General features: G+C 36.0%; 1 protein-coding gene across 3 annotated transcripts; it reads right to left on the bottom strand.

Annotated features, from left to right (window-relative positions):
* Positions 1-53: 53 nt before the first annotated feature.
* On the bottom strand, positions 54-16689 carry LOC118276655 (regulator of chromosome condensation). Of its 3 annotated transcripts, none has more exons than XM_035595060.2 (15): positions 16523-16689; positions 16141-16236; positions 13449-13560; positions 12725-12812; positions 12121-12300; positions 11424-11555; positions 10438-10534; positions 9753-9887; positions 9260-9425; positions 8686-8807; positions 8023-8177; positions 7325-7522; positions 5874-5936; positions 3903-3954; positions 54-2732 (listed from the first exon to the last, which is right to left on the bottom strand). In XM_035595060.2, the coding sequence occupies exons 2-15, from the start codon at positions 16229-16231 to the stop codon at positions 2440-2442; spliced, it is 1884 nt and encodes a 627-aa protein (XP_035450953.1). In that variant the 5' UTR covers positions 16232-16236; positions 16523-16689; the 3' UTR covers positions 54-2439. The 3 variants fall into 3 exon arrangements, 2 of the variants coding, with proteins under 2 accessions (XP_035450953.1, XP_035450954.1); XR_004783690.2 differs by having other exon boundaries at positions 2635-2732; positions 5859-5936; XM_035595061.2 differs by lacking the exon at positions 5874-5936.
* Between the last annotated feature and the right edge of the window lie 41 nt (positions 16690-16730).

The raw sequence follows: 16730 nt of genomic DNA, 5'->3' as shown, positions 1-16730 counted from the left end.
AAAAATGTGTAAAATAATAATAATAATGTTGAAATAAAAATAAAACACAAATATTACACTACTATTTTATTAGGAAAACACAATACATTATAGTTCATCTTTATTTTAACAATTAAGAAATATAGCGTCGTGTGAAAGAACCAGTACATTTGTACTTTTAGAATCATGCACGAAAAACGTTACTATAAAATAATAAAAAAAAACTTTTTCAACATAACGTTTACTTAATGATTTCAATTTTTTACTACAATACTTATCTATTTTCCGAAATATTGTTATTTTTGTACCAGTCAAGGACACGTTACAACATTTGATAATTACCTTAGCTTAATTATTTATATCAATTATTTTCTAGCAACCTCAACACTATATGCGACGCGAATCGCTAAAGATACTATTTTACATGTCACGCCCGAGGCTCGACGCGCTCTGAAGATATCTGCGCCGCGTTTGTTCGCAATATTACCCTACTAGTACTTCAAAACCTTTAGTGCAACCATACATTAAACTTAAATTAAGCTATAATTTCTATCTCCATAGCAATAAATAAAATTATGCTTCATTTTTAATACATATTGCCACATTTTGCCAACGAACTTGATTCGAGAGCAACATTACAAACACATTTTAATGTAATTGAATATTTACGCTTATACAATAATATCGGTATCGCCTATACCCTAAATAAAAACATATCCCACTGTATACCTAATAAATCATCGCTCTAATATAACTATTACGAACAAAACGGCAATGTATCAACATTTTTTATAAAAAAATATCGGCGCATTAGCCTCGGAACGGGACTTTTTAATATTCGAAGTTGATAAACATTGTGTGCCTTTGCTAACAATTCGAAACGCCACGATAGATGACCCGAGGAGAAGCAAAACTTGTTTTATGTTCCAATTGGCTAATATTTCCACTCCTACTTGGTCTATGTAACTACAATATACTTATTTGTATCTAATGTGAACACTGAACATTTATAACCGTAACCCTATGTAATTATGTATCTATTGAAACTATACCGCGCCGTTTCAAATCGCGCAGTCTTATATATTTTAATTGTACAACAAACGGGAGTAACTAACACATTGACAACTAACGTGGAACCACGAATGTAATGTATTTAACGACAATATAGCAACTAAATAATATAATACAAATATTCAACTAAATTATTATATTATAATTATATATTAAATTGAATTATTCACTCATAAAGTGTATTAAATACAAGGAGAATAGGAGAATGAAGAAAAGAATGAATTTGAATTAATTTTTAGCTTTATTTCAAGGTCAAACATAATATTAAATTATTAATAACACAACCTTCGCGCTTGCATGGAGCTTGGATAGGTAGACAAGTCAGTTTATCGTTAATTACATTACATGCGACCGGAGTCACGTACTGATTCACAAACGCTTCTCCGTGTGTATTGAAGAACATTTGATATTAATTTTATGAAACTTTATCATCAGAATCAAGCGATTAGAAATCTATATCTTATATAAAATATACTTTAAGATAGTTTTTATCGGATTTAGCGACTCGGAGCGACTGCCATCTGCCATCCACAACCTAACAGGATGATCCCACATTTAGGACCGATATTTATAATACCAAATGCAATTCCAATCACCACATTTAGCATTCGCGAACCAGTACAGAGAACATACTTACCTACATAAGTCAACTTCGAATATATTTTTGTAAAAAAATCATCAGTATTGTACAACAATACATTTATTTCAGTACTAGACTTCGTACCGCCCGATAGCTCAAAGTACCACATGGTACTTAGTCAATTTATACGTCAGGGTTCATTTAGACAGACAAAGACTGAATTGTATGAAAATATACTTTAAAACTAGGGATTTACGATTCATTGTTGATGAAACAAAGCTGTTTATGTCTCGACGGTGACTGGATTAATTGGAGACTAATCTCTGAAATACAATAACTCATTTGTAATGTTATTTCTATATAGTTAGAGTTGATGATTGAATAAACTATTCACATGTAAAGTAGAGATTGTCCAGTCAATTGGTGGAATTTGACTTCAGGAAGACATACCAATCTACCGGCGAGACATATTTCTCCAGTTTTAAACATTCTTTTTTAAAAAAAGCGTCAAATGTTTAGCCTATCCGTGTAGTCCTCAATAAAGGAAAGGCACGAACGATTCCTGAAGGCGCTAATATCAAATCTAATATAAAGTTTTAGACTAAAAAAATGCGTCAACGAGGCGGTTTATTTAGAATAACATTTACTTTTAAAACTAATTTAATATTGTGTTTGGCTAAAGTGATGTGTAGAATTGTGAAATGAGTGAACAGTCCTTACGTAAGATATGTATAACGTAACCGCCTGCCAAACAAAAACCTGAACGTTTAAACCAACTATGTGCTGTCCAGATGCTAACACAGTGACCATCACGCCGTTGTGGTGAGAGGGTTGGCTGTGGGTATGACGTCGACAGTCTTGGGCTCGGCGACCTCTGGCGTGCCGTTGACTTCAGTACGTTCTTCGCTCATTTCTACGTCAGTTTTGTCTGGCTCCTGGGACTTGGTGTCGCTGTCGGTGGTCTCCTGGCTCGAGGTGTCCGTGGTCTCCGGCTTGGAGTCCTCCGTCTGTGTGTTCTCTGGTTCGGTCTGCTCCGTGTCTGTTTGTTCGTCTGCTGACTTTGTTTCTGTTTCTGCGTCTTCCTCCTTTTGTTGTGGGGTGTCTGTGGAATGGGATGATGTTAATAAGTAGGAATGTAGTCGGTTGTAGTGCTGACTTTTAGTTTAATTCAGTAAACTGCCTTACTTATTATTGTTTTATTTTTTCGGGCAGACGGGTCACCTGATTGGTAAGCGATCAGCGCCACCCATGGACACTCGCAACACCAGAAGAGTCACAGTCACGTGTCATTTGATGTTATGCTTATATCATTTTGTTAAATGCTACTATACTTTTAAAGCATATGTTATTGTGTACCATACCATCTCATGCTATTCACAGTTTGTTAAATACACGTACATTAATCGATTTTACTCCTAAACTGAATAATTAAACCACAAAATCGTAGTTTTATCGTGTATTGAAACTATCACTTTACTGAATCGAGCTAAAAGTCAGTGTGAGTGTTTGGTGGCAGCAAATTCATGCGGACATCACCTGGGTGTCGTCGTGATCCTCGGCAAAGAGGGATACGACTGGGGGAGCAAACAATAACGTTTATATAAATTGGAAAGTGAATTAGGAATATTTATCTAAATTATCTAGACACTATAATATGATATACAATTATATTATTAATATGTGCGCCTAGCTTTACTGACAGACAGACTGACGGACAATTCAATTTGACGTTTCAAAGTGTCTAATTTAGGATTAATCCAAATAAATGCTTTGACTTTATGGTGAGGATAAAAAGTATAGAATAGGATAAAATAATAACTATTGTTCATTTACAAAAAAAATTGCTTCACAAACTAAGAAAACTATAGGATGATTTATTTTTAACTAGAATTTTCTCCTGTGTCGTAGGTGCGTTTACAAACATACAAGCTCCCATGCACATGACACCCAGACCCGAAACAACAACTTCTGGATCACACAGAGTTGCTTCGTGCGGGAATCGAACCCGCTACACGCTGATGGTGATGATGTGAGTCTCAAGATTAAAACAGATAGTGTTGAATTTTGCCACAAAATACATTGATTGATGGATGAAACAGTTACATGTCATTTCGCACCATGGCTTTTATGTTTTTTTTATCATATTAATGTTTATGTTTATATTTTTTTAATTGGTGCAAATAAACTGTATTTCTTTATTTCATTTCGCAAGTAAAGCCAAGTAATCAAACTTAGTAAATATATTAAAAATTTTAAGACTAGTTGAACTCACCAGTTTCATCAACTTCCATTGGCGTTTCTTTCTTTTCATCACCATTCACCTTCTGAAAATTTCAGGACAATATTATAATAATGTAACTATACTGGTTCACATATAATTTTGCAGACAGAGTAACCTCTTTGTGTATTGAGTAGTGTAATGCTTTCGAAGGTTAATAAAATACCCACTTAAGGTACGCGTCCACAGGCCCGCATCGTACGCATCGCACGCAACGGATTTTAGTTTGATCTTGTTAAGAAACTCATACAACTGCGTCCACTGATCTGTATCGTACGGACCGCATCATCGGGAATGCCTATATGCGATGCGTACCGATGACGTCATACGGAATGCGTACGATGCGGGTCTGTGGACGCTTGCCATTATAAATACTATATCACCCATTTTTATTCACATAATGCGAAAAAACTATTACATTTCTTACAATATAATAAATAATGGAATCTTTAAGAAACTTATTCCTCATGCATCAAGTTGTTAAGTTAATTTTATCGCTCAATTCTGAAGTAATTGTCAATGGGATTGTTATTGCCAAAACTTCGTAATTAACATTCAAATTGTCGCCATCACTCTCATTATATAGAGAAAACTACCACATAAAATATATTTGTATTGTTGTAATACAAACAATCAATTCATTCCACCCAATTACGCCCCTTCCCAATCCCCGATTCCCAACAATCCTTAAATTCCTAACCCCCAAAAAGCCGGCAACGCACTTGTGACGTGTTCTGCATCTGGTGTTTCAAGTGTCCATGGGCGACGATTGCTTAGCATCAGGTGAACAGTTTGCTTGTTTGCCGGCTTATACCGTAAAAAAAAAAACATTTCATGCAATTCTCAAAGTCCTGTATGTAAAAAAAGCGATATTGTTTTACCTGATTCTGAGTAAGCCATCATGCTTGGCTATCTACAATAACATCTACACAAAAATAACAAAATACATGCAAGAATAGACTGATGACTGTTGATGAAGCGAAAGAGGTATGTAAGATTCGTAAAATTGGCGTTCCATTGTCTCTGCCTACCTATATTTAGAGACAGGCGAGATGTATGTATGTATGTAATAACAAAATACTTAACTACATAATCTAAAAAAATAAATAAACAAAAACTAAATAAATAGGACAACACAAAGGACGAAACAAAACTAAAAAATACGAAATAAATAATTAATACTATTCCATCACCCATTTTTAAACTAATAATTATATTATGGCTCATTTAACTACTATTCTGTGTCACCTTTACCTAACTATAAACCTACTCTATTCATTTCATTATGTTGCACTTGTAAAAAAACATTCTCTAATTGGCTCATAAAGCTAGAAATTGGAAATAGGCATGTTTCCTACTAGTCAAATTCAATACTTTTTTCGAAACGTCTAAAACGATATTTTCTATGACTTTTGTATGAAATACTCTATTATGACGTCATAAGTATTTGACGTCAAATAGCAGACTTATTTCCAGAAATTTAGCTAGAAAAAATCGAAAATTAAGTAGTTCATCAAATTTATGAATGAGAGTGTGATTATTTTTGAATATTTTATTGTTTTGAAAAGTTGTAATAATTTATTTTTGATCCAGTCATCATCCTTATTGTAGGGCCGTATTTGTTACTTAATCATGTCAAAAAAGCGGCGGGAGGGAACGGGATGAAATTTGGAACAGAGGTAAATAATTATGGTGTGAAATTATACATAGGCTACTTTTATCCCATACTAACGTAGGTGAAGCCGCTGGCAAAAGGTAAGGCCTAAGAAAGTCTTTAAAAACGGCAGTACTGCGTCCAGTTCGCGTGAAAATATCAATCCAATTGATCGCATTCGCGCCGCGTCGCACCGCATCGTTTTCGCATCTACATCGTTCGCATTACAGTTTGAATTTTTACTAATGCAACAGAGAAAGTAATACAAACGCCACATTGTAACAACTATTGAGAACCTAATTCCGGCGTGCCTTTTTCCGGGAACTCTTGGTGCTGCCGGCAGACGACCCTGGCTGGGGGCCACGCTTTTTACCCTATAGTAAATGGACCATTAAGATTTTAATGTTTTTTACACTCACTACTCGATTTTTGTGAAGGAGAGCGAGTGTGTCACACAAATGTTAATTTATATGGTGACCCTATTGAACATACGTCTGGATTTTCATTTAATGGTTACTTAACCCTGTCCTTAGCAATTGTTTTCGATACAAAATCGTTACTAAGGAGTAGATTAAGTAATCATTAAATGTAGTGTGGCAGTAAGATTTTAAAGATTTTTACACTCACAATACTCGATTTTTGTGAAGCAAAGAGTGAGTGAGTTACACAAATGTTTAATTTTTATACTGACCCAATAGAAAATACGCCAGTACCATTAGTATGAGTTTGCATTACAGAGAACAAAATGAGAGCGCGTTCGGCGTTCTGATTGGCCGCCGCGAATGAACCAACCTATCAGTATTATACAGGTAAATGTTTGGATGTTTGTCCGTCAATTACGTTAAAACTACTGAACGGATTTTGATGAAATTTAGTATGCAGATAGGGGACTTGGATGATAGAATACTTCCTATCCCACGGGAACGCGAGCGAAGTCGCTGGCAGAAGCTTATATTTCATATAGCTTGTAAGCACCAAATAGTGTTAAAAAGTTATGTCTCTGACTATGACTAATTATTTTATAAGAACTCAGTCCCAGTATATAATCAGATAAAGTATGTCAACAGTTAAAACTATGTACATATATATCGTAATAACTTGAATACAAGTGACATCATAGTTTACTATCTATCAACAATCCCCTAATGCTTGTAGTGTAGCATTTGATACAGATATGTAGTGATTATCAGCACCTTATCTATTTACATAAGTGTGACACTTCAGTTCAATTATTGATCCTGTGGCAAATCGGGTCTAGTGTATGACTTCTATAACATCAACATTATGGCTAATTCGACAATTTGGACTACAAAAATCTAAATTAACTAAAACATTACGGTTTGCACACGTTAGTTAATGAGAAAAGCTCTACTTTCGAGTCACAGAGGGAATCTTCATCATGAGCCTACTGGTTAGTAGTAAAAATCCCTCTTTGACTCGAAACTAGTAGAGCTTTTCTCGATTAATGTATGTGAGGAAACCATGATTTTTAGTTAATTTAATTTAAGCTCCTAAAACCAGCTTTCTTACGATTATCAAAAAGAACTGACGTAATAAACCTTTTGTAAAGTAGATAATTATATTCTTAAAGCACCTTATTAATTGCAAACAAACTTAAAAAACAAGCAAACAATTGTTTTCAATGGTGATGGTATACCTCTCGTATACCGTATAAAGACAACAATAGAAAACACATTGGGTCTCGCGTGGATCCACGTTCCAAACATACGAAGGGTTAAGGCCCTTTTCAAAGGTATGTTACCTGTGGTTTAGCCTCCTCCCCTACATCGCTGGGTTGTGCGCTGGAGGTGGAAGAGATCTCTCCCTCCTGTTCATTCTTCGGCCGCTTGGCAGGTCGGGGCTCCTCCTCCTCTGACTCAGCGGACTGGGAGTCTCCCTTCTGTTCTGAAGTCTCACTCTCTGGCGGAGGGGACGCTTCCTTTTGGGCGGTTGGGTCCTCCTGTAGAGGATAAGGGATTATAACAATGTTACAGTGCGCGCAGAACTTTCTAAAACTTTCTAGATATAAGTATGCTGTTTGACGTAAAAATCTGATGACCTCATAACTCACTATTTCTTACAAAATACATAGAACATATAGTTTTGATATTTCGAAAAAAGTATAGAATTTGAATAGTAGGAAACTAGCTTATTATGTTCAACGGATTACTCGAGTAATTATTTGATAAGGTATTTTGTCTTGGTCTTCGAGTATGAGCCCCATCATGGCTTGAAACTAGTCGAATCTATACTAATATTATAAAGCTGAAGAGTTTGTTTGTTTGTTTGTTTGAACGCGCTAATCTCCAGAACTACTGGTCCGATTTGAATAATTATTTTTGTGTTGAATAGTGCATTTATCGAGGAAGGCTATAAAACATCACGCTATGACCAATAGGAGCCAAGCAGAGCGAGTGAAACCGCGCGGAAGTAGCTAGTAGATAATAAAAAGCTACTTACAACAAGCAACACGGTATGTTGTCCCCCGGCGGAGACATGTAGCGGGGTGCGGTCTGCCAGCGCGGGCGTGACGGCGGCCGTGGGCTCGGCCGCGTCGTTACACGCGCCCGTACCCAGCTGGCCTTCCGAACCCATGCCCCATGACACTACGCTACCTGGGAGTAAGAATGGTGTTACATTAGAACATTGTTTTCTCTAGTTAATTGTGGTAAATTTGAAAGAAATAGTGAAATATCTAGGTGAATGATTAAACAAACATTTGAATTAGATTCTACATAGCATATGTGAAGTTTACATTCAAATACACATGGATAGAAAATACCAATGTATAACTATTTGATTGAGCAGTTACCTCACCAGGTACGATCACCTCGCCTGGTCGGAGGATTCCCCTATTCCGATCTTATGGTGGCCATATACGTCAGGTTTTGCACGACGGTTTTACCCATACATGCAAAACTGTACAGGCATTACCGACTTATATTGTACTGACAACTGTACAGTTTTCCCCCATATACGCTAGGGTTTGACTGCTCAGTTGTACATGTAAGGGCAAGGCTTTAAAACCTATCATGTATGGCTACTATTGGGGAACTTTACTCTGTTCTCTAAAGTTCTAGGTAGAATTTATTTCCCAATAAGAAATAGTAATGTCATACAAACCGGAGTCTGTGACGGCGAACGAGTTGCTGGTCCCGGCGGCTATGCTGATGACCTTCTTGTTTTGCAGCGCAGGGATCGGTTCCAGTACCTCCGCGTCACCCGCGCGGTCACCGAGACCCAGTCTGAGAATACAATACACATATTAGATAATAATAGAATGAGGATCTCTTCATCTTCGCGTACTATGTTTCCACAATTAGAACAGAAACTAAATTTTAATATTACAGTTTTCTACTGTCGATTCTTGTCTTGATTCTGATTGTTGTCTTTCGATTCCCACACGGAACAACTCTTTGTGTGATCCACAGATTGTTGTTCCAGGTGTCATGTGTAGTGTATGTGAAATTGTATGTTTGTAAACGCACCCACGACACAGGATAACATACTAGTGTGGGTCAACTTGATAAAGATCATGTTAAGTCTATGTTTGAAATTGCATTTAAATAATTGCTTTTAATTTAAGTCTCTATAAAATATAGTTTAAAGTTTCACACACTGGTTCCAATGCTTTTTTTTGTGTTTGATAGCCCATTAACTGATGAGTAGCTAGTACAATGTATATCCGAGCATTTACCTGCCGTACTCGCACCGTCCGATGGCGTAGACCTGTCCGTTGTTGTCGAGTGCGAGCGAGTGATGTTGCCCACAAGCCACACGGACCCAGCCACATTGCTGCGACGTGAACGCGTCGCACTCCGTCGGGGAGAATATCGCCGTCTTACGCTTCTCGCCTGTTATACCTGGCCAGTACAAATTAAGTGATAAATTAGTATTTTGTTGGATTTAACAACACTGCGATAGTTAATGTTATTGCGATCGACATGTTCATGACGTTTATCGGTTTAGTACGATTCATTCGAGCCGGCCATTCGGCGCTCTGTTTGGGTTTACATTCGCGCCGACTACTCAGAGCGCGAATCGCGCTTTCGTTTAGCCCCGCCGACCGCCGATAGCGAAAGTTTGTGAGGATGTATGTTTGTTATTCTTTCATCACATGTTTAGTAGAAACAGATATACATGGATAAGACAGACAAAGCGGACAGAAGAGTAGCGAAATATATACAAACCAAGTTGTCCATAGTTGTTGAGTCCCCAGGCGAGCATCTTGTCGTTGTTGTCGAGTACGAAGGTGGCGTGGTACCCCGCCCAGATCCGCGCGCCGCCCGCTTTCAGCGTCACCTTCGATGGAACCAGCAGGGCACCTGGAAACATAGCGTTTTGTTAAATAAATACTGGCTTTGGTGTAAAAATGGGACTGAGAGACTGTTTCTATTTGACATTTGATTGATAATTGCTACATCAATTTTAAGTTAAAGTACAGTAAATATCGTCGCTATCTCCGTCATTTTATAAAGAATTGATAAAGTGACATAACGAAATTTGAGAGCGACTACAAATACATAGGTTTATTCGTCAAACTACATTCAAGATCACGCGGCGGTATAGGTCCAATATTTAAATTAGAGCATAGTATGTTCTAGTATGAACTAAATATTTTATTTTTTTGGAAAAGTATATCTGTAGTGTACTTCATAACAATACTATTCTATTCTAACTTTTAGGGTGCTTTTTCACCAAAGATGTGCAATGTAGCTAAGCTAAACTGTGAAACTATGTGACCGTTTCCACTGATACTAAGCTATGTAGATGTGCAGTTCTAGTATGTGATGCATTCATAGTAGGAAAGTCATAAATATAAAAAAAAAAAACATTTTTCATAATAAAAAACATAGCTTAGCTTATAGTACTTACTGAATCCCTGCCTGGCGTCTCTGGAAGCGGAGCGCTGCGACAGTCTGCCGAGCTGTCCCTGCTCTCCGCAGCCCATTGTGTACACACCGCCTGAAGCCTGCAATACAAAGTCTACATTCAGTACTAGTTCATGTATTCCTAGGAATATATTAAAGAGGTAAGGCGACAATTAATTTATAGAAATTGTTACTTTTATGTGTTTTATATGGAGCTTGTGTCATATAGAAATTAGGAATACATTTTAACCTGAACCTCAACTACAGGTACTACAGGTATTTGTAATTTATACGGATACATGCTTAGCATGAATTTGTTTTAGGTTGTACGATTTCGAAACGAGATTCAGGTTCGGCGCCGTGATTGGACGGTTGTAATTAACCAACCAATCAGAGATCCGAAAGGGCTCTTGTTTTGATTTTGTTAAAATTAAAACAAACTTGTACTAATTAAACATTCTAAATATTATGAAGACTTAGTGAGGGCACATACGGCTGGCTTTCTAGAATGGGTCCCGACTGCTTAAATTTTTCTTGTATTCTTGTTTTAGGGTTTTTTTCATTTTAATGTTATAAAGAAACGCAGTCGGGTTTTTTAGTTTTTTAAATTACCTTTTTTTATTTTCTTTTCTTTTAGTTTTATTATTTATTATAATTTGATATGTCTAGTTTCACTCTCACAGTAAATAGGATTCAACGACCCCTATTAAGCTGAAATCCATCGAGTCGTTCAGGCTAGAGAGTGAGCAATATTCGAATTTGGCGCCAATAATCCGCCATTTTGTTTTTTTAAACATTTTGATATATCCAGTGTCACCTCACAGTAAATACGAATCTAACGACACCTCTCAAGTCAAAATCCATCAAGCCGTTTAGGCTGCAGAGCGTGCCAAACAATTATACATATATACATACATACATACATACATACATACTCTCGAAAAACATAACCCTCCTTCTGGCGCAGTCGGGTAAAAAGCGAAGTCTCACCGATAGTATAACGAGATGGTCTCCACCGGACGCGATGGCGACGGCGGTCTCTCCGATGTCGACGTGTACCGGCTCGCGACACGACTTGCCTTCACGGCCGCGGACCACCAGGCCCATACTGCCGTGCGAGTCCTACGGAGGGAAGAAAAGGTTAGATATATGTGTTTTATTGAAGTTGTTGGATGAGATATGGATAGAAATGATGACATCCATAAGATGGTTGTTTATAAAGTTATTGAATATTTTGTGGTAATCTTTCTATAGCACAAGTAATATACTAATTATAAGGCAACGAAGTTGTTGGATGAGATATGCATAGAAATTATGTCACTCACAAAAGGGTTGTTCATAAAGTTATTTAAAGTTTTATGGTAATCTTTCTGTACTAAAAGTACAGTGACAAATGACAGTGCCTTTACTAAAAAAGAAAAAAAAATGTGTTTACAGTTTTGATAAACAATAAAATAAAATTTATTATAATAAAACTAAATTTTGAAGCAATAATCTGAATTATGGAGAATTTAATTTTGTTAACCTGTCCATACTATTCATATTTAGACTTTATAAATCCATAGAAAACAATACGAGAATATGTGTTTCAACTTGTAGTACAGTCAACCAAATAATTTAGCGTAAAAGTAAGAAAATAAAGAGATTCATTTAATATAGCTTTTAACTCCGAAAGCACAAAACTTACCCTGAAAGCACCCCAAGCATAAACGTCTCCGGAGTTGAGCAGCGCGGCGGAGTGCGAGTCCCCGGCGGCGATGGCGACGGCGGGCGCCGGCAGCCGGACCGCGCCCGGCGTGCCCTCCTCGCTCTCGCCAGACGTCGCGCGGCCCAGGGCGCCCTCGTCATTACAACCGAACGTCCATACCTGCGGATACATTATTACGTATTGGTATAATATTTCATAATGGTTAATTTTATACAAAAAAGTGAAGGGAAAAATGGGAATAGTTTTATAACAATGAAAAATACGGAATTGAAATGATAATTGTGCTAATAAAATCTGTTTTCTGTGAGGCTGTGGTATCACTTTAGTTGAGCTGGCCCATTCGTGCCGAAGCATGGTTCTTACTACTTAACAAAGTTATTCAATTATTGTCTAAAAACTTAGTTTAGTGTGTGATTATGATCACTATTAAGATATGAGTCATACTGCGGACTGTTTTAATGTATTTTTATCCTGCATACCATGCCAATTTTTTTATATTAATAACTAAAAAATACACGTGTAGGTTAGAGATGTAAGAATGAATAATTAATTTACTGAAATCTTTCATAATTCAATGTCTTACCTTCCCGCTGCTATCAAGAGCTATAGTATGCATGCCACCGGCATACACATCCACTATTTTGTCACCCAGTGCGGTCACATACTTGAATCTACAATCAAAATAAAGTTATTAATTAATAACATCCATATATGTTACAAGGAAAAGTAATGTTTTAGCATAAAGATTGCTAAAAGGATAATCATTTATTTTAGTTTGTAGTTTTATTATAATAGTTTACGTAATGTAACAAAAACAAAATACGTAATATAACGTCACGCCATCACATTCCTGAATGGGTGTAGGCAAATATATTTATAATTTGACATTCATTATTTCAGTATTTACCAGTTTTGTTGTAAGTTCCATGTAAAAGTGGTTGAGCCCATACAGTATACTGTACTGTAAGTCCAGACTTAATTATTAGTAAGAAACTTTACTGTGTTCAACACCGAAGTTGAATCTGCTTGCTTAGCAATCACACTAGCCATCACTTGACTAACATGGTATGACTACATAATTGTTATTATCTTATAAAATTAATCCCAAATCCGAATCTGACATAATTATAATTAATTCTGTATTGAAATACCAAATCGTTAGTTGCTAATTCAATAATCTGATACCTATTTTAATTTTTTTAAAGTAAATAAACACAATATAGCTAGTCCTATGGCAAGTTAGTATTTATATACTTAAAAAATAAATATCTATAAGTAAAAAACAAATGGTTGTGGCAAAAACTTACTTGGAGGTCTCGACAACGTCTTCTCCGAGCCCCAACTGGCCCACGTCGCCCTGTCCACATGCTAGCACGCGACCCCTCTTCTTCGGAGCCGATGGGATCTCCCATTGGATCGCTGGACAAAATAACATACAACTTTAATAAATTTATATAAAAATTTTTGCAAAAACTTTCTTAGTCATTCTTCTCCATTTCAAAACTACACTTTGAAACAAGCAGGAGCTAAATTTTGACATTTCAAAATTGCCTGTTTATGGATTAATTGAAATAAATTCTAATGTTGTGCCCGACAGGGTCCACATTGTGTCCTAGTTAAGTTTACCACCTAAGCTTTACATGTGGAAAGCAATAAAGTATTGAGTAATGTTTGATCTTAAATACAACAATCATCTTCTCCATTCTGGCCTTTCCATGTCCAATTTCTATCCCAAGTTATTCCCGCGACTTATCTCATGTGGACCTTTTTTGTGGTTTACTTAGTACAAAAAAAGTTTAGTTCATCTGTCATTTTAATTAGCATAATATCTTAGTCATTTCAGTGGGTAGGTAATATATTTAGGTCCCATTTTTGGTTATTCTAGATTGCTATGTCAATAATGTTTGTATTTTATGTGTGACATTTATGCCGATGACAATTCGGTGCAATGCTCTCGGTAACCTTTTTTGTGTAACAGTGTAAGCTCCGAAAATAGCACTACTTATGAAGAAGTATTTACTCCTTCGGTGTGAAGATTTAAATTAAAAAATGCCTAATTATGTATTTAGGGATTGCCAATGAGCTATATTTTTAAACTTGTTGCAGTTCAAACTATTGTTGTTGTCAACTGGGTATACCACATGTCATCAAAATCTGTTCAGTAGTTTCAGTGTAATTGGCGGACAAACAACCGAACAAACAAACTTTTACATTTATAATATTAGTGTAAGCTTCTTAACTTAATATTTCTTATATATTTAAAATATTGATTTCAAAATTCTCAATTTTTTACTTGTAGTATAGTGATGAATCACCTCTATACATATATGTTCAGGAAACAAACTGCAGGTGTTAGTGTAAATTAAATTTGAACAGTCAAGTCTAGGCATAACTCGGAATCTAAGGTCACTCTTATCAAATATGATGACATAAATAATATAAAAAGACCAATGACATAATCCGTTTACATACTTTAGTCATATCTTAGTTGAGAACTAATGATTTTATTTAACACCTAGTAGGATGGAGATTTAAGCTTCGCATTTTGTATTTTATTTTCGGTAAAAAATACCTAGCAAAGTATGCATCATCACTTTTTTATATATCAGATAGGTTGACGTTTGGCTAGTTTCGTCTGACTGTAAGTGATGATTCAACCTATGATGAAGCATATCTACCGATAGGCAACCTATAAACTCGGTGCTTGAAAAAATGCATGTTATACTCATTATGAACTATGTAATGTTAATTTTCTTCCGAATGTAACATTCTTACAAATGTTGCTATTTCTCTACAATATTGTATAGGCATAAAAATTGCCAATACACTATTACATTAGGTGTTCCCGTTATGATAGTTGTATTTTGTGGTAAGAAATAAATAAAAAGATACATAAATCATTAACATCATTGTTTAATGACTTACTTGCTTTAATACTTATGGGAAAACTTGTACAACTTAATATACAAACTCATAAGTTAAATAAACAGATTATTAGTCAGTTCAAACAAGTGCTATGTATGAAATGTGTATTTTTATAGATAACACCATTACTGTTATTTTCTTTGTATTGTGTCAAGGTCAAATTGAGTTGCCATGCAAGAAAACTAATGTTTACCAAAGTTTTATTATGAAGATAAAATATTTAGATTATCTTGTAGTAGGTTCATTAAGAGTTACCTACTTATCTTTTAGATGACTGTTTTTCAAAGGCAAGTTCATAGTCTAAATGTCTACTTCATAGAAAGAAACCTTTTAAAATATATGCAATTGCTTGAAGACTAGTATTGTTAACTCAGAATGGATGCAATATCTTGTTAAGAATAGTTCTTGAAATAAAAATAATGTTTATGCTGCATGACGGAGAATCTCTAGTACCTAATATATCTTATCAAACTACAAAGTGTAGTTACCAAGCATGTGTCAATAAGTTATGTTTAAAAATATTACATAATATTTAGAAATATATAGGTCATTATTTGCCAGCATTTAATATGAACAAAGATAATGCAAAAAATAACTATAGCATTGTAAACTTTACGCTTATCTGTGTAGTTGGCTAATGGCACAATAATGGCTTGCTTCTAGCCTCATTAGACAACTTTGAACTAAGTTACCATGATAAATACATTCCAATTCAACTTAAAGACAACTATTTTAGCATAACTTAGTCACGGTTATTCACGAAATACACTAATTTATGTGAAAAATACATTTGTAAATAATGTGAAGCGTCGCCGTTCGAGTTAACTAACCTCAAAATATTCCATTCGTGCGCAACGCTTACATAACCAACGCGATATTTACACATAAACATCATTCTAAATGCCCAAACATAGCCATCCAAATCCCATTTCAACTACAGTTACGTGTAAACACAAAAAAAGAACTTTTATGGAGTGTTCGCGCCTTTCGTTTCCCGCCATCGCGTTTGACAGGTCATTGACATAGGCAAAAATGTAAAGAAAACAATTGCAAAATGCCTTTGGATGTACTCACCTCCACGTTTTTTCTTGTTTTTAGCCGCTGTTGACGCCGTAGCGGCGGACGATTTGGACGCAGCACGTTTAACGCCTCGCGCCGCCGGCATTATGCCTGCAATATTGCAACCAACGCGTCAATAAACACAGCACACAGCGCGGCAAAACACCCCGTATTGATGGCTTCGCTCCGATGACGTTTTAACTACTTTTGTAATCGCATTATCGCTTTATTTCCACATCGGCTGCATCTGCATCAATTACAAGGCTGCGGCCTCATAGATTTATGCAAAGCGCAGATAGGTTATATTATGCATTTGTATAGGCACTGCACAGGGAACCAAACAACGCGTTCATACCATACGGTGAAGCGTGTATCGACACCAGAATTATTTACTTACAGTTTTATAATAAATTTCTGAGCGACACCGCGAATTAATTTACAGATATCACTTTAGAATAAGAGATGACGTATTAATTTTAACACAGTACGAATCTCGTACATCTCCCTCCGCTCGCTTCGCTTGGCCCGAGTGACGTAATCACGTGAATCGGAATCAGCTATAGAATCGAAATGTCACATCTCGAATACTAAAATACTATTTGCAG

This window comes from Spodoptera frugiperda, chromosome 17 (assembly GCF_023101765.2).
Source record: "Spodoptera frugiperda isolate SF20-4 chromosome 17, AGI-APGP_CSIRO_Sfru_2.0, whole genome shotgun sequence".
NCBI classification, from domain to species: Eukaryota; Metazoa; Arthropoda; class Insecta; order Lepidoptera; family Noctuidae; genus Spodoptera; species Spodoptera frugiperda.
The sequence above is the reverse complement of the archived record's forward strand: the minus strand, read 5'-3'. Positions and strand labels throughout refer to the sequence as shown.